The sequence below is a fragment of the Mauremys mutica genome, chromosome 2, assembly GCF_020497125.1.
Source record: "Mauremys mutica isolate MM-2020 ecotype Southern chromosome 2, ASM2049712v1, whole genome shotgun sequence".
In the NCBI taxonomy this organism is placed as follows: Eukaryota; Metazoa; Chordata; order Testudines; family Geoemydidae; genus Mauremys; species Mauremys mutica.
The window spans coordinates 32,240,627-32,263,450 of NC_059073.1; the positions used below are offsets into that span (position 1 = coordinate 32,240,627).

A 22,824-nucleotide genomic window follows, 5' to 3' on the forward strand; every position below is an offset into this window, starting at 1 on the left:
AAATGTAGGACTGGAAAGGACCTCGATAGTTCAGCTCTCCCAGTCCCCTGCACTGAGGCAGGTCTAAGGATCACCGTCCTAGACCATCCCTGACAGGTCTTTGTCTAACCTGTTCTTAAAAACTCCAGTGAAAGATGTTCCACAACCTCCCTAGGTAATTACCTTTACAGCTAAGACATTTTTCCTAATGTCTAACCACATCTCTCTTGCTGCAATTTGAACCCATTACTTCTTGTCCTGTCCTTCCTTAGTGAATAAGGAAAACAATTTATCACCCTCCTCTTTTATGTACTTGAAGACTTTTATTGTGTTCCCCCCCATCAGTCTTCTTTTCTGAAGACCACACAAACCCAATTTTTTCAGCCTTTCCTCACAGGTCATGTTTTCTAGACCTTTCATCTTCTTTTGTGGCTCTCCTCTGGATTTTCTCCAGATTGTCTGCATCTTTCCTGAAGTATGGGTGCTAGCACTGGACACAGTATTCCAGCTGAGGTGTTATCAGTGCTGAGTAGAGTGGAAGCATTACTTCTCATGTCTTGCTTACAACACTCCTCCCAATACATCCAAGAATGATGTTCACTTTTTGTTTTTACAATGGTATTATACTGTTGACTCATATTTAGTGTCTGATCCATTGTAACCTCAGATCATTTAATTCCTATTAATTCCTATTAATAATTTCCCATTTTGAATTTGTGCAGTTGATTATTATTATTAAGTGGGGTACTTTACATTTGTCCTATTGAATTTCATCCTGTTTATTTCAGACCTTTTCTCCAGTTTGTCAAGATCATTCTGCATTCAAATCATACCCTCCAAAGCACTTGAAACCCCTCCCAGCTTGGTTTTGCCCACAAACTTTATAAGTATAGTCTCTATGCCATTATCCAAATCATTTATGAAGATATTGAATAGGACTGGACCAAGGACCGATCTCTGCAGGACCCCACTCGATATGCCCTTCCACTTTGTCTGTGAGCCATTGATAACAACACTCTGAGTATGGTTTTCCAATCATTTGTATACCCACCTAACAGTAGGTTCATCTACACTGTATTTCCCTAGTTTATTTTTGAAAATGTCATGTGAGACAGTATCAAAGGCCTTACTAAAGTCAAGATATATCTATTGCTTAGCATGTATCCACAAAACTTATTACCGTGTCAAAGAATCATAGAATATTAGGGTTGGAAGGGACCTCGGGGGTCATCTAGTCCAACCCCCTGCTCAAAGCAGGAATAATCCCCAACTATTTTTTTTTGTCCTAGGTCCCTAAATGCTCCCTCAGGACTGAGCTCACAACCCTGGGTTCCGCAAGCTCAAGCTCAAACCACTGAGCTATCCCTCCCCCCTTAATAGCCAAGGATGATATTAAGTTGGTTTGACATGATTTGTTCTTGACAAATCCATACTGACTTACTTTTCACCTTATTATCTTCCAGGTGCTTACAAATTTATTGTTTAATTATTTTCTCTGTTAGCTCTCTGGGAACTGAACTTAAGATGACTGGTTTATAATTCCCCGGGTTGTCCTTATTTCTCTTTTTATAGATAGGTACTATATTTGCCTTTTTCTAGTCCTCTGAGATCTCTCCTGTCTTCCACAAGTTCTCAACAATAATTGCTAATGGCTCAGAGATCTCTTCAGCTAGTTCCTTAAGTGTTCTAGGATGTATTTCACCAGGCCCTGGTGACTTGAAGACATCTAACTTGCCTAAGTAATTTCTAACTTGTTGTTGCCCTATTTTAGCCTAAGATCCTACCCCATTTATGCTAATGTTCACTATATTCATCATCTGATCAGTTTTTGGTGAAAACTAAAACAAAAAAGGCATTTAACGCTTTGGTCATTGCTGTATTTTCTGTTATTCTCTTTCCCTCCTCATTGAGTAATGAGTTTACCCTGTTTTTGGTCTTCCTCTTGCTTCTAATGTATTGGCAAAATGTTTTAATCTCATTTTGTGCCTTGGCCTTTCTAATTTTGTCCCTACATGCTTGTCTTGATTTTTTTTGTATATATCCTTTGTCATTTGACCTATTTTTCACTTTTTGTATGACTTTTTGATTTTCTATATTAGAATGTTGATTGAAGATTACTATGGGGTTTAAAATGGATAGAATTCCCGAGTGTTTACATGATGTGTCATTGATTCTTGATCTTGAACAAGTTACTTAGGCCAATATTTTCATATTGGATCCCTAAGTAGCCTGATATGTAACTCCCATTGCTTTCTGTGGAAGCCAGTTGAATTTCCACTACTCAGCATCTCAAAAATTAGGCCACTTTGTTTAGGTGCAAAATATGGATGAAGGTAAAGGGAAAAAGGGATGTATCCAGCTCTTTCCTTCATTCAGAGAAAATTGTTGATTCCTCTTTGAAAGAATATTTCTGAAACAAAGTAGAGAATAAGTAGGTTCATGTCATTTGCATTCAAATGAAACAGATGTGTTTAACACAGTGGCTTTGACTTGGTGGTTGGAGCAGGAGCAAAAGGATGTTTGCTTCAAAATCAGAATGCCAAAATATTGTTTGAGTGACAGATACCAAATAAATAGAACAGGTGTAGAAGAAATCTTGGTTCAAAACTGTTCATTCAGAGAAATGGAGGGCTGATGTCCACTAAGAGTAACGCATATTGCCAGGCAATCTAGTATAATTGATTGGATTCAATGCTACTTTATCAGATAAAAGAGCACTAGTATTGCAATTCATTGTAACTTTAGTAACTGTCAATAGTGTTTTCCTAGTATGTATTTCATAATGAAAACCTGATTTGCTGCACATCTTCCAAAACTGATCACTTTAAAGTAATTATATAAACCAGTGGATGTTGTAAAGGAAAAAAGTTTCAATTTTAATTCACATACAGGTACTGTGCATAGCTCATGGGTTATTATTACATTTCACCATGATGAGAATACTGAGCTGAAATGGAATTTTACTATAAAATTTCAAATAATTGTTTATAGCAGTGAAGCACTATGTTTAATGGGATTCAGTTGTTATGAAAGATGTGCATATTTTACCTTTTGGGGATCAAGAACTTTTATCAAGCCTTTTAAACTTAATCTAAATTAAGAAAAATGTAAATGCATTGTGCTATGAAAAGTTAGTACAAACTCAACAACCTCTCCTTCAAACATGCATCAAAAGATACACAGTTCACTAGATGGCACATTTGGCCTATGACTTCTATATCTAAAGATATTTAAACACTAGTGTAAACGAGTTAACAATTCTCAGTGTATAATAAATGGCCCTGTACTTACTGTATTCAAAAGGGATGATACTGCAAGTCATTCAGACACTAGTTTTGCTTCATTTGCAAAGAATTCTTTCCTTTCTTTTTTTTTTTCCTTCAAATTATCCATTCCAAGCATAAACAAATGATGTGCTCAGAGGAGTTAAGAGTGTAGATTTTCATGTACTCACATTCTGTTATCTATTAAACATACTGATTTTTGTTCTTTTCTTGTAGTGAGAAAGTAAAGTTCAACACCATAGGGCTCAAAGTTAAAAGGATCCTAGAACCATAGAGGCTTGAGTTGGAAGGAACTAGAGCTGGTCAGAGAAATTCCAGTAAAACATTTTTCATCAGAATTTGCTGATCCCTTACAACAGAAACATATGACAAGATGGTTCAATTTCAAAGAAGTTCCAATGAAACTCACTGCCACCACCCAAGCACGGCAGTCAGGCAGCCTTTGGCGGTGTTTCTGTGGGAGGTCCACTTGACCACACAGATTCGATGGCGTTTCTGTGGGTTATCTGCCGGTCCTGAAGCTGCGTACCTCCCGCAGGCATGTCGCCGAAGGCTGCCTGACTGCCACCCTCACATCGACCGCTATGCCTGGAGCTGCCACAAAGGTTTAAAAACTTGCCTGATTTCCTGCCTGCACACTGACCCAAGTCCGTGGTAGCCCCTAACAATGTGACAAGGAGATGAGAGCCTGGAAGGCCTGGGTCCCAGGTTTGTGACTCCTTGGCAGTCCGGGGTCCCAGGCTCGCAGCCCTTTGGCAGACAGAGCTTCCAGGGCTTCCAAGATCCTTGGCTCCAGGGCAGCCCACCATGTAGACTGTCCCAGAGTTAGGGCTTCATTCCCTTTCACTGAGATTTCTGAAATTTTGGGGTTTTGTTCCAAAGTATCAAATCCTCCACAGAATGGAATTCCCTTTTTCTGCCCAGCTCTTGAAAGACCTCATGGCTCAGCTTATTCATCCTGCATTCTGTGTTGGAGTTTTCCCTATTGATTGGGAACAATTGATATTTCTTTGTGATAACATCATTGTACTTTCACTGTTTCAATAGGTGGGAAATGTTGTTCAATTTCAATGTAAAAAAGGACACCTTCTCCAAGGATCTACAACCCGAACTTGCCTCCCTGATCTTATGTGGAGTGGGATTCAGCCAGAATGTATACGTAAGTAATGGGTGAAGGGGATAAATATTTTTCTCTTAGGGTATGTCTACACTACGGGATTATTCCGATTTTACATAAACCAGTTTTGTAAAACAGATTGTATAAAATCGAGTGCACGCGGCCACACTAAGCACATTAATTCGGCGGTGTGCGTCCATGAACCAAGGCTAGTGTCTATTTCCGGAGTGTTGCACTGTGGGTAGCTATCCCGTAGCTATCCCATAGTTCCTGCAGTCTCCTCTGCCCATTGGAATTCTGGGCTGAGATCCCAATGCAAAAACAGTGTCGCGGGTGATTCTGGGTAAATGTCGTCACTCAATCCTTCCTCCAGGAAAGCAATGGCAGACAATCATTTCGCGCCCTTTTTCCCTGGATTGCCCTGGCAGACGCCATAGCATGGCAATCATGGAGCCCGTTTTGCCTTTTGTCACTGTCACCGTATGTGTACTGGATGCTGCTGACAGACACGGTACTGCACTGCTACACAGCAGCATTCATTTGCCAGTCATATTGTACCGTCTACCATGCCATTGTAAATTGGCAATGAAATGACGGTTATCAGTCATTATGTACCATCTGCTGCTATCATGGGTGCCCCTGGCTGGCCTCGCTGAGGTCGGCCTGGGGCGCATAGGCAAAAATGGGAATGATCCCCTGGGTCATTCCCTTCCTATGTTTTGTCTAAAAATAGAGTCAGTCCTGCCTAGAATATGGGGCAAGTGTACTAGAGAACCAGAGAGCACAGCCGCTCCATGTCAGAGCCCCAGAGATCCCGCAGAAATGATGAGCTGCATGCCATTCTAGGGGGTGCCCCTGCAACAACCCCACCCATTGCTTCCCTCCTCCCCCAACCCTCCTGGGCAACCGTGGCAGTGTCCCCCCATTTGTGTGATGAAGTAATAAAGAATGCAGGAATACGAAACACAGACTTTTTAGTGAGATAAAATGAGGGGAAGGAAGCCTCCAGCTGCTATGATAGTCCAGGCAGGACATTAAACGGTAGGGGGGGAGAGGAGACCAGCCTTCCACTGCTATGATAGTCCAGCCAGTACAGAATCTTTTCTTTAGACATGACGGGGGGGGCTGATGGAGCTCAGCCCCCAGTTGCTATGATGAGGACGGTTACCAGCCATTCTGTACCATCTGCTGGGAATGACCAGTAGTCATTCCTATTTTTACCCAGGCTCCCCCGGCCGACCTCACCGAGACCAACCAGGAGCACTCACGGGCTGATGACGAGAACGGATACCAGTCCTTTTGTACTGTACCATCTGCCACTGGGAAGGGGACGGGAGGGGAGAGGATGCTGCTGTTTAGCTCTCCAGCACCCCGTCTACCAGCAGCATGCAGTAGACATAGGGTGACCTTGAAAAAAGGCGAGAAACGATTTTTTCCCCTTTTTTGGGGGTGGGGGAGTGAAGGGTATAAATTGACGACATACACCCTGAAACACCCAGGAAAATGTTTTTGACCCTTCAGGCACTTAGAGCCCAGCCAAGAATGCAAATGCTTTTTGGAGACTGCAGGGACTGTGGGATAGCTGGAGTCCTCAGTACCCCCTCCCTCCCTCCATGAGCGTCCATTTGATTCTTTGGCTTTCCGTTACGCTTGTCACGCAGCAATGTGCTGAGTCCCTGCTGTGGCCTCTGTCTGGAGATTTTTTAAAAAGCTTTGGCATTTCGTCTTCTGTAATGGAGCTGTGATAGAACAGATTTGCCTCCCCATACAGCGATCAGGTCTCCCGTACGGTCCATGCTGGAGCTCTTTTTGAATTTGGGACTGCATTGCCACCCGTGCTGATCAGAGCTCCATGCTGGGCAAACAGGAAATGAAATTCAAAAGTTCACAGGGCTTTTCCTGTCTACTTGGCCAGTCCATCTGAGTTCAGATTGCTGTCCAGAGCGGTCACAATGGTGCACTGTGGGATACTGCCTGGAGGCCAATACCGTTGATTTGCGGCCACACTTACCCTAATCCGATATGGTAATACCGATTTCAGCGCTACTCCTCTTGTTGGGGAGGAGTACAGAAACCGGTTTAAAGAGCCCTTTATACCGATATAAAGGGCCTCGTTGTGTGGACGGGTGCAGCGTTAAATCGGTTTAACGCTGCTAAAATCGGTTTAAACGCGTAGTGTAGATCAGGCCTTATCCTTGGATGGAAATAGTTTCCCATGATAGGTTTCATTAATTAACTTACATGTACTATATTATTGAAAAGTAGTGAACAATAATAAACTAAGTTTTGTTTTTTTTTCTATTTCTATAACGGCTTGTAGAACTGTGAAAGATTAAAATCACATTTTATGCAATTTATCCATATTCATGTGATTTTAATCTTTCACAGTTCTACAAGCCATTATAGAAAAAGGAAAACCAAAGCTTCATTTATTATTATTTATAACTGATCGGATTCAATGCTTCTTTATCAAATAAAAGAGTAGGGATGAGAGTGGGGCTGCAGGAAGGGTAGGGGGAAAGGAAAGGGGTCATGGTAAAACTCTGTGCAGCCCTAAATTGCACTGAGGATGGGCAGCCCTGAATCAGGGAGTAGCCTCCTCTGCACTCCGTCCAAGTGGAATATAAAGGCCACTAGGTTTAGTCTGATATTTCAAAGCATATGCTCCAGTATTAAAAATAACAATTTGTTTGAACTGCTTTCCTAGTACCCAGTGCTGATACTTTCAAAAAATGGCACTGTGGTTAGTTTGTTATGGGAACAGTAATTAGTCATATCTGAAATAGAGAGAAAGTTCTTTCTAAGGCAGGGAAGCTGTTTCACTCCTAGGCAACTATCCATTTTAAGAGACTTGCAAACCACTGTCTTGTAGTGCTGATTCATTGATACTGTAATGTCACAAGTAATGCCTTCCAGTTCTACAAACAGCCTGAAGACATGCCACCTGAGATGGTCATAAGATATATCATAACTCATGACATAAGATAAACAGTATGAGAACTGCTCATTACATGGATGGGAGCACACAAGGTTGCTCTGTGATGTTGTATTAGTGATCCAGTAGGTGACACTTCCCTCTGACTGCTGAATCAGTGTTCAACTGTGATGAAAGGTGACACTAAAGGTAATAATTGGAGATACACCAATCTCCTAGAACTGGAAGGGACCTTGAAAGGTCATTGAGTCCAGCCCCCTGCTAGCAGGACCAATTTTTTGCCCCAGATCACTAAGTGGCCCCCTCAAGGATTGAACTCACAGCCCTGGGTTTAGCAGGCCAATGCTCAAACCACTGAGCTATCCCCCCCTCCACTCTTCTTTTGAAGGTGCCATGTTTTGGATGTAGTGTAAAACTAATGTCTCAGACACCTGTACCAAGATGTTTTTCTCACAAGTAGGTTTATTAAGGGTCATTCTGGGTAATTTCTATCCTTGATAATTACAGTCTGTTATACCTAACATTACTCCTTGTAACTTCAGGGTGACACATTATTTTTCTTTGAGTGATTGCACATGTCCATTCCACTTCGGGTGTTTGTGCACACCGTGTACTAGCAATAGGGATTTACCCCTTAGCATGCTTCCTGTGCTGTCTCAAGCTGCTGCGTGATGGTATGAAGGGCAGAGCCATCCCCGACCTCTTTCAATTCCTTCTTACTTCCTGTGACATTTATCGTAGAGTTCTACCTACCTACTGCAAGTGTTTCCCTCTTTCTTGGCATATGTCTTCACTACTAACGTTAAAGCGCTGCCGTGGCAGCAGCGCTTTAACGTGGATGTGTAGTCGCAGCACCAGCGCCGGAGAGAGCTCTCCCAGGGTACATCTTCACTACCCGCCGTATCGGCGGGTAGCAATCGATTTCTCAGGGATCGATATATCGTGTCTCATCTAGACGCGATATATCGATCCCCGAACGCGCTCCTGTCGACTCCGGAACTCCACCAACCCGAACGGCAGTAGCGGAGTCGACATGGGGAGCCGTGGACATCGATCCCGCGCCGTGAGGACGGTAGGTAATTCGATATAAGACACTTCGACTTCAGCTACGTTATTCACGTAGCTGAAGTTGCGTATCTTAGATCGATTTTCCCCCGTAGTGTAGACCAGCCCCCAGTGTTTTTAAAAACCACCCCCACGAGGGGAGTAGCTCCCAGCGTTGGTGCACTGTCTACACTGCCACTTTACAGTGCTGAAACTTGCAGCACTAAGGAGGGTGTTTTTTCACACCACTGGCTACCGGTTTGTTACTTCATCTGTCAATTAAGTTAGCTTTTTTGGTAGCAGTTACCTCTGCAAAGAAGGTAGGAGAATTGAGAGACCTGGTATCTGCCCCACAGTGTACAGTCGTCTACAAGATATCTCCGTCTTCATCCAAATTTCTCACCAAAGTGATTTCTCACTTCCAAATCAGTCAGGCAATATACTTATCAACTTTCTTCTCTAAGCCTCATGCTCATAAGGATGAGGAGAGACTCCACACATTGGATGCTAGGAGAGCATTAGCCTTTAACTTGGATAGGACTAAACTGTTTCAGTCTCCCTCCCAACCATTAACGGAGATTGCAGACAGGATGAAGTGTCTCCCAGTCTACGTAACTCCACCGAACAGGGTGCTAGCACATTCAGCAAGATCATACACAGTGTCTGTAGCCTTTCTAGCTCAAGAGCCTATTCTGGATATTTATAGAGCTGTAACTTGGTGTTCAGTACATACTTTTCCTTTTCATTATGCCATCTCCGGAAGACAGGTCTGGAAGACAGGTAGTCCTTCAGTCATTATTCAGACTCTTCTCCCATCTCCAGATTGAACTGTTTGTAAGTTTCCTGAAATGGAATGACATGCAATCACTCAAAGTGTTAAAAATGGTTACTAACCTGTTTTGTAATTGTTGTTCTGTGAGATGTGTTGCACATGTCCATTTCACAACCCACAATCCTACCCCTCTATATCAGAGTCTGTCTAGTAAAAAAGAGCAGAGGCGGGGTTGTGAGCGGCTCTGCCTTTTATACCATTGCACAGTAGCACTATGCAGCAGTGGGTGAATGTGTTACCCTGATTGGTGCCACTGAGGGAAAATCTCAGCGGCTAGGGCATGCAAACAACTGAAGTGGAATGGACATGTGCAACACATCTCACAGAACAACAATTACAAAACAGGTTAGTAACCATTTTTCTTCATTTCCTGTTCTAAACTCTTATTTAGTTGCTGCTTTGTATTAAACAATTGTTGCAATTCATGCAATGGGTGGTTGCCTGTTACTGCTGTGTAAGGCAATCAGTACAAATATATGGTGTTTGGGCCTTCCAGAAAATATGCAAAGATGGACTCTCAAACTCAATGGGCTGTCACACAGGATTAAAGGTCTGCTCATGAATATGCTTACAGGATTGGGCCCAGAGTTTATAAAACTGTGAAGTGCTTAGTGAGCTCTCAGATGAGACAGAACATATATATATACGTAATTATTGCTAATACATTTTGTTTAATTAACTACCTGTCAAAATGTTTGAGGTTGTTTTTTTCTGAAATATTTTTACTATTTCAACTAAAAAGTAACGTACAGTTTCTTTGTAGCACACAGCTGTAAACAACCAGAGACTCCAGTTCACGCTAATGTGGCTGGAATGGATCTTCCTTCACTTGGTTATACATTGATTTATACCTGTCAGTCAGGCTTCTTCCTAGCAGGAGGATCAGAACACAGAGTCTGTAGATCTGATGGCACATGGACTGGAAAAGTTCCACTTTGTGAAGGTAACCTCTTCTGCTCCCCCACCCCTCTCTCTGACTTTCAAATATTAAACTTTAAATTATCCCTTATTTGCTATTTAGTAACAATATATCTCATAATACATGTCTTTAAAATCTGTATATTACTTTATCTTTTTCTATATTTCATATAAAAGCATTATATATTTGTGGGTAAAGTATTCAAAAGCACCCACTTGACTTAGCACATACATCCTAGTGATTTTCATTAAGACTTAGGTCCCTAAGTCCTTTTTGAAAATGGGATTCAGACTCCTGAGTCACTTTGGGCTGTTTTGAAAATTGTACCCTATATCTATATACAAGACATATGGATTGTACAATAGGCTTGTGTATTGTTATATCAATTAGAACTCCAGACATGCAAGCCTAGAGGATCCACTTTCACTTCAGTCGATATTACCATAAGTATATGCCTTCCAAAACTGCAGAACTCACTGATATGCAGAGCTGATGTTGGGTTTTCTGGGGTTATAAAACTTACTGTACAGGACAATGTTTGGGAGCAGGTGCTTTCCATATAAGAAGAAAAAGATGGAATGTTGAGAAATGAACATGAAAATTTAGCCTGCATTTATATTCAGAATTTAAGGGATGGCATGAAGAACAATTGAAGCTGAAGACCAAACCCTCTAATTCTTTGATATTTACAAAGCATAATAAAGAAATTCTGTACGATAATGAAATCTGCCCATCCTATCTTGCTTCCTTATACCAAGAGGGATTAATGTAGGAACCAGCTCCATTGGCTGGCCAGCTGCAGCCAGATTACATCCCTTTTGTGTTGTTCAGGTGCAGTCTTCCCTCCACTCGAGCAGTGTAGCACATCGTGAAAGGGACATGGCTATGGATGTATCATGGAAGATGTAGTCTGGTCAGGGAGCCTGACCATAGGGGAGAATGGTGGCATTAGATACCCAAATTGCAGTTCCCACGAGACAATATGCCATCACAGGGAAAAGTAGTTTAATATTGAACAAACTCAAAACTAAGTGATTCGGGTCAGTACCACACATTGAAATTAAACATTTCAAATTGGGACTATATAAATGTTTTGTTTTGATCAAAAATTCCAAAATAAAATATTTTGCCATGTCAAAATTAAAAATTTCTGAACTTTTTGTTCCATGAATGTTTTTGATATTTCAACTTTTTGTCCTGATCTGTTGAAATATCACAGTTTCCCAAAGGATGGAAATTCCAATTTTCACTGAGCTCCTTAATAGAAAATATTATCAAGGTATTCCAGATAAAGTGTGGTGTTAATATTATCTTTTTGTGGAAGAAACCTCCTTGTAACCTTGGTGCGTTCTTCTTTTCCATTGTTTCTATTGTTTTACTTCAGGGTACTGAATTGAACACCTCTACCCATATTTGAAATGTGTTGATACTTTCCTTTGTAATTAAGGGACCCTTCAGGGTAACTGGAATTTGTTCCAAGAAATTTCTTCTGCTACTTTCAAAATAAACAACAGTAGTTGTTTTTACTTCCTGCTGGGGCTGGGTTAGGGTTAGAATTAGGGTTCACTACAGAGACAAGCTCAATGCCATCTTTCTCTGTGGTTGTCTCTAGTATTGGGAGGGGCATGGTCCTTGGGGATACACATTCTGTGGGTCCACTGAACCACAGCTCTGCATAAGGTGGCAGAAAGGAATACAGGTGATATTAAAGGCGATAATCTTTCTAGCAGCCATGCCCTCTCTCCAGTTTGGGGGGATAGGATTCTGTGTCCTCCCAGCTTCTTTTATCTACACTTTATACAGAATAAGGTAATAGGGGTGGAGTACCTGAACCTAAAAAATCAGAATGGCACCCCTGTTTACACAGCAAACCAGAATCTGTGCCCATAAGCAATAAGCCACTCCTCCTCAAAGGGTGTAAGGGAGGTGTACTAACAACTTCAATATCATTAAAAGGCAGACGATGAAACATTGACAGTTTATCTTCTTGCTTCTTTGCTTTCACCTGGAACATTTGATTGATTTTTTTTTCAAACCTTGGCAATTTTAAAACAAATTAATGGGTCAAAAGTGGTTAAAACTAAGCTTCTCACTTCTCGCTCTTCAGTATTACAGGAAGATGAGAAGAGGGAGCAATGTCTTCAAAATTATTAACTCTTATTCGAATGAAATATAGCATACCCTGAGGAACCGTTCTGATTTTACCTATTACAGAGAGAAAGATGAAAAGCCATGTTCCTCCCACAGGGGGAAGTAGTTAGAAGAAAAGCACTATGTTCTCTTGTTCCTCCCGATGGAAATGAAAATAATTTTTTTCAAAAATGACTGAATCATTGACTTAAAGGGAACAAAGAATTGAGTCCCTTTCATCTGTCTAAGGGAGATCAAAGATATAAAAGGAATCTCAGTAATAAAGATCCATGTGTCCATTGTACAGAAGGTCTGCTTCTAATACAATGGATTCAACGCTTCATTCCAGAAAACCAGAACTTTTGGGCAGTGCCATCACGTAAAAGACAGTTAGCATGAATCAGGTTCAAGTTGGAAGGGGATAATTCCATTTGACTAATTCGAGGAATCTGATTAGTCCCTATATCAAATTTTAAATTGTATTATGCAAATACATCCTGGTTGTCTACTGAAGATCTCTGAACATCCTCTGATGTACACCTCTACCCCGATATAATGCGGTCCTCGGGAGACAAAAAATCTCACTGTGTTATAGGTGAGACCGTGTTATATCAAACTTGCTTTGCCCTCCCCCCCCATTCCTTGTTCCCTGACTACCCCCTCCAGAGACCCCCATCCCTAATCACCCCCAGGATCCCACCCGCTACCCAACCCACCCTGTCCCCTGACTGCTCCGACCCCTATTCACCCCTCCCCGCCCCCTGACAGGCACTCAACAGCAGCGGTGGGAAGCGGAGCAGCCCAGCCCCAGTCCATTCCACCCTGCCAGCTCCCAGCCACGGCGCTTCGCTTTCTGCGGTCGGCGAGTGCGGGGAGGTTGGGGAAAGGATACTCCCCCGCACTCACCTGTGGCGGGAAGCGGAGCGATGCGGCCCCAGCCTGCTCTGCTTTCCTTGCCCCGGCCCCAGCCATGTCGCTGGGGGCCGGCTGGGGAAAGGTCCTGCATTGACCTGCGGCGGGAAGCGGAGCGCCACGGCTGTGAGCTGGCAGAGTGGAGCTGGCTGGGGCTGGGATGCTCCGCTTCCCACCACCGGTGAGTGCGGGGAGGTTGGGGAAAGGATGCCCTCCACACTCACCGGCGGCGGGAAGCGGAGCGACGCGGCCTCAGCCCACTCCACTCTGCCAGCTCCCAGCCACGGTGCTCCACTTCCTGTCGTTGGTGAGTGCAGGGAGGTTGGGGAAAGGATACTCCCCTGCACTCGCGGCAGGAAGCAGAGCGATGCGGCCCCAGCCTGCTCCACTTTCCTTGCCCTGGCCCCAGCCAGGTTGCTGGGGGGCAGCTGGGGAAAGGTCCTGCACTGACCTGTGGCGGGAAGTGGAGCGCCATGGCTGGGAGCTGGTGGAGTGGAGCTGGCTGTGGCTGGGATGCTCTGCTTCCCGCTGCCGGTGAGTGTGGGGAGGTTGGGGAAAGGACGCCCTCCGCATTCACCGGTGGCGGGAAGCGGAGCGACGTGGCCCCAGTCCATTCCACTTTGCCACCTCCAAGCCGTGGCGCTCCGCTTTCTGCTGCCGGTGAGTGCAGGGAGGTTGGGGAAAGGACGCCTTTCTGTACTCACCTGCGGCAGGCAGCGGAGCGCTGCGGCTGGGAGCTGGTGGAGTGGAATGGGCTGGGGCCGGGCTGCTCCGCTTCTGCCGCTGCTGGTGAGTGCGGGAGGGGGGGGTCCCTTCCCCCAAGCTCCCTCCCCCGAGTGACATGGCTGGGGCCGGGGCGAGGGAAGCAGAGTGGGCTGCTCCCGGCCCCCCGCTAATCCCCCGGGCCACTCTGGGACTGCAGGGCCCCCAAAAGTGCCCTCCCACAGCTCCTGCCCCCCAGACCCTGGTGGGGGAGCCCCTGACCGCCACTGAGACCCTCTGCCCCTTATCAAACGCCTCACTCCCGGCCTGGTCCGACACCCTTAACACGCCGCTCAGAGCAGCATGTCAGAGCTTTACCGTGTTGTATGCAAACCCACATTATATCGGGTCACATTATATCGGGGTAGAGGTGTATGTCTGTTTTTTTCCTCTTCTGTGATATAAATGTACATCCCAGCCCCATTAAGGTGGTACTGTGTGTTAAGGAATTAATAGAATTTTAAAAGCCTGAGTGATTTAAGAGCACATGTCCCCCTGAATGTTTTCAGATGATTACTTGTTGTCCATCTTTTTGTTGTTCTTTCCAACAGCTGGATCAAAAATATTGGTGAAAGACCCTAGACCAGCTTTGGGAACACCGAGTCCTAAACTAAGTGGTGAGTACCTTGACTTTATTCCAATGGCCCAATACTCTATTGCCTGGTACCTCATGCCTCAGTGCAGTGGTTGAAAATGATACCAAACAAATAGCACTGTTTCAGACTCATTTGGTACTGGCATAAATAATTTCACAGGCAAAGGACTGTGGCTGAATCTAACTCTTGGCAGGTAAATATTGATCCTTAAATTGATTTATGCTAAACAAAGCTCTTCAGTAACCATACTCCAATCACTCAATAGTGCACAGACATCAAAGTAGTTGGTAAGTGCACTTATGAAACCATGTGTTTTCAAAAGTCCATGGTGATAGCTTGCTACTTATTGAATATAGTTTGGTTGCTCTTAACCATCCTCTCTTGTATTTTACTCATGATTTTTTAGCATGTGGGTTTGGTTCATGGACATTTGGAGTCTATTTTTATCAAAGAGAGGAAGTTCCTATCTGTTTAGCTTATCAAAAAGAAGATAGAGATGTGACTTTATTGCACAAGTACCTTCACAAGTTTCAAATACCAGGTACTAAAGGGCTCTTTAATCAAGCCGAAAAAGGCATAATGAGAACCAATCACTGGAAACTTGAAGCCATATAAATTCAAATTAGAAGTGTCACAATTCTTTAACAAGTGAGAGTGATTAACCATTGGAACAAACTATCCTGGAGGAAGTGGTGGATTCCCCATTTTTTGATGTCTTCAAATAAAATCTGCATGCCTTTCTGGAACATGCTTTAGCCAAACACAAATTCTTGGATCAATGCAGGGGTAATTTGGTGAAATGTAATGTCCTGGAATATACAGGAGGTTAGACTAGGTGATCTAATGGTTCGTTTTGGCCTTAAATTCTATGAAACTATGAATCTTAAGCACTGAGTCTGATTTAGGATTAGCTAACCTCAACCTCTGTGCATGTGCAAAGTCCCACTGACTTCAGCAGTCAGACTGGTTGGTGTACACTAGCTCATCCACAGAATCAATAATGTAAACTTCAAAGAATTTTGTTTCATTTGTGTCTCTGTATTTGAAATAAATCAGTACAAATCTAATACAGAAATTCAAGTAGCTATAGAACTGTTCATTGCCGGCTTTTGTATTTTACCCTATTAAAATGTTGTTCGTTTTTTTACATTCAAAACAAATGAACAAAACATATGTGATTTCTCTTTCAGTGTAACAAGCCCCTCTGTCCCGATGTCTCACTCTGTACTGAAAGACATATTTGTATTCTGTTTGCAGACTTTAGCAATGATAAAGGCAATTATGTTAAAATAAGAAATTTGTTCTTCTATATCACATATATCCATATTTGCATGTCCATATTTTTTCAGTATTATGTAAGGCTGATAAGTATAGTAAGACCTGAGGACCTTTGTTAGAGATGTGTAGAGAACATGGATTGGGATTTGATAACGTAGATACAGTCAAACTGTGGTTGATCTGGAATACTTGGGTGGTTGGAGTCAAACATTCCTCACATTTTCCCCTTTACTGTAAAATATATACTGCAATATGGACTTTAAACATACCCACATTCATGAGCATAATACCTGAAGTTCTCCCAAATTACAGTAGTTTGCTCTGTAGGCCTCATCCTACAAACAAGTTGTTATGTGAAAATACTCAAGTTACTAATATTGGGCCCACTTTGCAAATTAAACCTGGTGCTTTAACTTTAGAATCCAAGTCCCTGATCCTGTAAACATTTATTCACTTAAGTGTAACTACTCTTCTAAGTAAAGGATATAAGTCTAAATCTGTGTGCATGCATAAAGGTCCAATCCAGGAAACCACTCAATTCAAGCACCTAAAAAAGCAGATATATGAACACCTGAATCAGCACTCTTAAATGAGTACTGAGGTACCTAAATACAGATTTATATCTCTCTCTTTAGACACCGAAATGTAAATGTTGGCTCCATTATTAGAACCTTAACTTTTGTATTTCTTTATTTTTTATTATTTTAGACCCAGATCTTGAGTCAGAATCTGCTAGCATGGACCCCTGAGCACATTTAGAGTTGCATTGCTTGCTCACTGGCATAGGAGTCCACACTAGCACATCTCACATCAGGGTTGGTTAATCTTGATGTTAATGTAAGATTTAGTGTTTAAATATACATTTTCAAGTCCAACAGCATTATCAGTACTTTTCAGTTTCACATGTTATGTACATTTGTCATTTATCTGAAGCTCTGGTCTTTTTAAAACATTATGAATACATTAGAGATGTTTTGCCCCTTTGCCCAATAGGTTTCACCAAAGTTTCCAGGTTGTTTCCAGTAGAAGGAGAAAATAATTGTATGAGTCTGTTATTTCTTTGGTGCAGTCCTGTTTATTTTCCAAAGCATGTGCACAAAGTCCTGTTCCCCTAAACACAGTAAGACCAAGTACCAATGGGGAGTCTCCTTGTTCACAATTCAAATCTTGCCTTTCCAGCCAGTCCTGTGCTCCAAGGATCTCTCTTTCTTCCAACACACAACTGATTTTCTGCCTTTCTTGTTTCTTTCTGCCTTTGACATCTACACAGACAAACACAGCTGCAGTCAGTCAGTTCCAAAGCCCCTGCATTCACAGTCAGCATCCAGGGAAACTCCTCTTATTCTCTCTGAGTTAGTTATTGCACAGACCTTCCCATGAAACCCAGTGCCTTGGCCAGTGGCTTCTGTTGTTTCACCTGTCTTACTCCATAAAGGATCATAATTGCTTTTTCCATTTTGCATGCCTATCAGCTCGCTTTAATGGTGTCGTGATAGTCTAGATATCAAAAGCATGCTTGCTGGGAGCCATTAACACCTTTTGGCATAAAAAAAGAATTACGTTCCATTTGATAAATAAGGCCATTACATGTTTGGCTACTGTTAGAGACATCAACATCCATTCTTTGATATTGCTAGAGGATTTAATTAATCTACTAATTCCAGTATATATATGTAGGTGTGTATTTGCAGAGGGCAGATCTTCGTAGTGAGTACTGTGAAAAGAACTTTGCATATAGTTCCAATATTTTTGTGTTTTGTGGCAAGAAAAATTACATGGGGCATACTTGCTGCTGGTTAGTGGTGACTCCAGTATTCATGACGTTAGCTACAGATTTATGTAGTCTTTGGTTTCCCGTAAAATCTATTTATGTTGAATGACTCTCTGATATTCTGCCAAATTTCTTCCCTACCTTCTGACCATTAGATTTGTAATTCAGCTTCCCATTTATCTTCTGTCTCCAGTATCAGTGGGCACTTAACTCAAATGAAACTTTACTTATTTTTCCTTGTATAGCTTCTTATGTGTATTAAATATCCTGAAGTGTGAGACAATGTTTCCTGCTGGACAGAGCACTGCACTGGGAATAAAGAGACCCAGGTTCTCTTCCCAGCTCTGCCACTGGCCTGCTCGGTGACCTTGGCAAGTCACTGTACCTGTCTGTGCCTCCCTTTTCCCATCTGTAAAGTGGAGATAATGACACTGGCCTCCTTTGCAAGGCACTTTGAGATCACTTTGTTTGTCCAATCTGGGGCTGAATATTGAATCTGATAAATCTGAGTTGGTGAGTGTCTTGAGCCATCATAAAGTACCCCAGCTTATAATGAATAAAGGATATCTCCACCATGGTAAGCTTTATGGGAATGTCTGCAGAGAACCAAATGAAGCTGCTAAATCATTTTCTGTGTTTGAGTGTTATGTTGGTATGTAAATATATTTACTGAAAATGAGCCATTTTCCAATTGGGTGCATATGAAAGGCTCATTAGTATAGATATAAATCAAAGTGATTCATTCCCTCTTTCCTCCAGGATCTCTTCAGTATCATTGCTCTACAGCCAAAATGCTTCTGAAATAAATGGAGTCCAACTTTACTAATTCTGGGTCACTCAGAATGAAAATGATGCTTAACATTCTTGATTGGCTCTAGTTTTCAAGATATGCTATTGGGTCAGTATTTATGACCCTTGACTTGGGAATGGCGGAGAAGTGAGTTATAAAGGGACGGGATCTCAATTTAACCAGTAATGACTAAAATCCATCTTTGACTGGATCTATGAATAAATCTATGAATGGGTTTGGACAGTACTTGCTTTTTAGGCAAAACAATGAAGGATGCAATCTGAAGCTGGTATTGCCTCATACATGATATGAATTGCATCATGTTATTCCTAGAAGTCATGGATGATGCAATCATAATGAAGCTGAACCAATTGCCCTATATCAGCTCTAGAAATCATACAGTGTCGTGCTCTCTTATTTGTCAGTGTTTGATTTTGCAAAGGGACCCATTTCTCTTTAGCCAAAGTGAGCAGAGATGCCTCATACTTGTGTGAACAGTGCAGATAACTTCTGCTATGTTTGTGGTGAAGTGACTTTTGCATCACAAAAGTGCAGTAGAACCACTATGGTTAAGAAAGCCTATCACTTTTCTTTTGGCTGCAAAATTGGAGATCAGGACAAGTGGTGGGCCCCACACATATGCTGCAACACTTGTGCAACACATCTTCGCCAGTGGTTGAACAGCAAAGGAAATCTATGCCTTTTGCAGTGCCAATGATGTGGAGAGAGCCAACAGATCATACCAGCAAATGTTACTTCTACATGGTGCCTCCAGTTGGGAAAGGTGTGACAAAGAAGAAAAAGTGGACGCTGCATTATCCAAACATTCCATCAGCTATACGTCCAGTACCCCATGGAGAAGGACTGACGCTTCCTGATGCACCACAATCATTCTCACTTGAGTCAGACGAGGAAGAGGAAGAGGACGAAACTTCTGGTCCTGAACCATCAATGTCACAGGACCCACATTTTCTCCCATCCTCCTCCTCTGAACCACACCTCAAAACACAAGGTGAATGGAATGACCTTGTCAGGGATTCGGAACTACCCAAGAGTAAGGCAGAGCTGTTGGGCTCCGCACTACAGCAGTGGAATCTCCTGGCAGGTGACGTTAGGGTTTCCATGCTCCGTGACCGTCAAAAGGATCTTGTCCCATCTTCTTCATGGAAGGCCATCTTGTAGCGTGCAACAACGTCGATGGTGTGATGGCAGCCCTCAACATCGTTCACAATCCACATGAGTGGAGACTGTTCCTTGATTCATCGAAGACGAGCCTTAAAGCTGTTTTACTGCATAATGGCAATGTTTTGCCATCAATTCCACTTGGTGATGCAGTCCATATGAAGGAAATCTATGACAACATGAAAAAACTTTTGAGGTGCATAAACTATGACCAACATCAGTGGCAGCTTTGTGGCGATTTGAAGGTTGTTGCTCTCTTGCTTGGTCTGCAGACTGGATACACAAAGTACTGCTGTTTTCTCTGCGAATGGGATAGTCGTGCAACAGATTCCCACTACATCAAGAAAGGTTGGCCACTCCGACAGTCATTGGAGCCTGGGAGGGAAAGTGTTCAGCATCCACCACTTGTTGAATCAAAGAAGATTTTGTTACCACCCTTACACATCAAGCTGGGGCTGATGAAGAACTTTGTCAAGGCCATTGACAAAACACAAGCAGCTCCGTGGAAAATTCCCAAGGTTAAGTGAAGCTAAGATAAAGGAAGGTGTCTTTATTGGTCCTCAGATTCATGAACTTCTTCGAGATGATGCATTTGACCATGCACTGCGTGGCAAGGAAAAGACGGCATGGAAAGCCTTCCACTTAGTGGCAATACATTTTCTCGGAAACAACAAAGCAGACAACTACAGGTTGTTGGTGGAAAACCTCCACAAGGCTTACAAAAGCCTTGGTTGCAACATGTCACTAAAGAGACATTTTTTGCACTCTCATCTAGATTTTTTTTCCACCCAACTGCGGAGCACGGCGAGCGATTTCACCAGGACATTGCAACAATGGAGAACCGCTATCAGGGCAAATGGAGCCCATCAATGCTGGCAGACTATTGCTGGACAGTGACAAGAGATGCTCCATTTAATGAATACAAGAGACAAGCCAAGAAGCGCCGAGTAGACACTGAATAGGACTAAACTATGTACAGAATAGTTTTTTGCCTTTTGTTTCATAATACATTTAAGCTAGATAACCCTTTTGCTGATTTTTAAATTGTTACATAAACAGGAGAGGTGAAATATTATCATGTAAAGCAACCATAAACACACAAAAAGACCTAGGTTTAAAATTGATGATTAAAACTCTGCTATCTACACAATATACATAGACATAAAATGTAAAAAACTTAAATATCTTAGAAACAGAAGCCAATCAGTTGTTTTAATTGTCATATTTGAATTGAGCAAATCAAAATACATTCTAAATAGCACATTTGATCTCTGAAGCAGACGACTTCTGAAAAATTGTAGCCCAGTGTATTTTGTGCATAGGATGTGACTTCTTTTTTGTTCTTGATAAAATTTACATTGGTTTTGTTTGAGCATTTAGTGATAAGAGAAATCTTCTTAAGTAAATTTCCCATTAAGAGTAAGAGTTTGGTTCCTATATCCATCTTTGTCATTTCAATGTGACCTGATAAAAAGAGACATTTTTACCAAGGTACAGTATCATTTGAATATGTGTCAAATGATTTTTAATATTTAAAGAATGAGATTCATGCACACATATTTAATACTAGCTACATGATCTCTGTGTATGCTGGAATGGAAAACCTTGGTACTGAGTGAAATTTGGTCTTTTAGATACAGCCATTAAATTTATACTTTGTGCAATTAATTTTGTATTACAATAGGTCAAGTGGAGGTTTACATGTGGATAGGTTCTTATGTATCATCATTACTGTATATCATCCACATGAATGTTTACTTTATCGATGATTATGCCAGTTTTAGTGCCTTCTGTGAGAGGATTTAGACTAATAATCATAGCCAGTGGCTCAAGTGAGATATAAAATCAGAGGGAAGAGAAACAAAAATGTTCATATTTTGTCACGCATTTGGTTAGAGGTCTATGACTTTGTATACGCTAAATATTGCAATCCACATTAATGTGTGTTTCATATCTCTACAGTTCCTGATGATGTATTTGCCCAAAATTATATATGGAAAGGATCTTACAATTATAAAGGCAAGAAACAGCCCATGACTTTGACAGTGAACAGTTTCAATGCATCATCGGGGAGAGTAAATGCCACACTCACTAATAGTAATATGGAACTGCTACTTTCAGGTACCACATCATAAAAGCTCATTAAAATTTCTTATTTTCACTTCTGATCCTCATAATTTTGTGCAAAATATTTACATTTTTTACAATAAAATACTACCAAAAATACCCTAGCTGTCTAAGTTATAACGGAATATTGACTTATATTACAATTCTTTGAGTAATATTCATTCCCCTTTGGGAGTGTGCACACCCAGTGCCCCATGGTCAGAGGTTTTTCCCTTATGGTAGCCTTCAAGGTAAAGTATGTGCTCTGTGCTGTCTCATTCTGCTGTGTGTTGATATAAAGGACAGAGCTGACCCCGACCCTACTCAGTTCCTTCTTACCACCCATGATCAGTTGTCAGAGTGTGTTGGCTTGCTTTGCAAGTTCTCCCTTTCAGGGTATTCTCATCAATGATTAGTTAGACCTGCAAAGTAAGTTTTATTTGTTCTTTTACTTAGTGTGCTTAGACTGTGAGTTCCCACTTGTTCTGGGTGCCAGCTCCCAGTACTGGGACATGCCTTGATCTCCAAGGTTTAAGCCTTGCACCAGCTGCAAGAAGTCTGTGCTGATAAGTGACCCTCATTCCAGGTGCCTTTGGGAGGGTTACTTCAAGGACTGGTGTCAAATCTACTGAGATTTCAAGCCCTGGACTAAGAAGGATAGGGAGATGAGACTCAATCACCTGCCAATGGAGGCTGCCTTGTGTCCACTGTCTGACCTTCCCACTGAGTACTTCTACCTCCATTAGAAATGCCCCTCAAAATATTGTGGAGGATCAGCCCTGTTTCCCTTCCCCAGTACCTAGGAAGAAGCACAGGCAGCATATGTTAAAAGGGATGAACGTCAAGTGTTCTATTTTTTCTTTAAAAATTAATAGCAAAATTGGCCTGGCCCAATCTGAAAAGGCCTGATTTTTAATTTTTTTTTAAATAGGCATACGGTTGCACGTGCAGAAATGGGCACATACTTGCATGCCTAGTTTGTAGTTACAAAGACATCTTCTCTCCATGCGTTGTCACAAGAAGCTTGAAAAATTCAGCCTCTTCCCGGCCTCAGTTGACCTGATCTTCCCTCGTTTATACAGAAACAAGATTTTGCAAGTCCCCCATTTATTTTTTTTAATTCATTTTTATCTATCTAGATACCTATATGGCCCCCATCACTATACTATCTGAGCACCTCACATTAT

The 22,824-nt window shown here is 42.1% G+C and overlaps 1 protein-coding gene across 3 annotated transcripts in view; it reads left to right on the top strand.

The window, feature by feature from the left end:
* CSMD3 (CUB and Sushi multiple domains 3) overlaps positions 1-22,824 on the top strand; it is a 1,155,643-nt gene that overhangs the window by 1,120,771 nt on the left and 12,048 nt on the right. For all 3 annotated transcript variants that reach the window (XM_045006341.1, XM_045006342.1, XM_045006343.1), the window contains 4 exons: positions 4,311-4,422; positions 9,955-10,134; positions 14,466-14,531; positions 21,494-21,652. In XM_045006341.1, the coding sequence (XP_044862276.1) occupies positions 4,311-4,422; positions 9,955-10,134; positions 14,466-14,531; positions 21,494-21,652 (517 nt within the window). The remainder of the gene's footprint in view (positions 1-4,310; positions 4,423-9,954; positions 10,135-14,465; positions 14,532-21,493; positions 21,653-22,824) is intronic.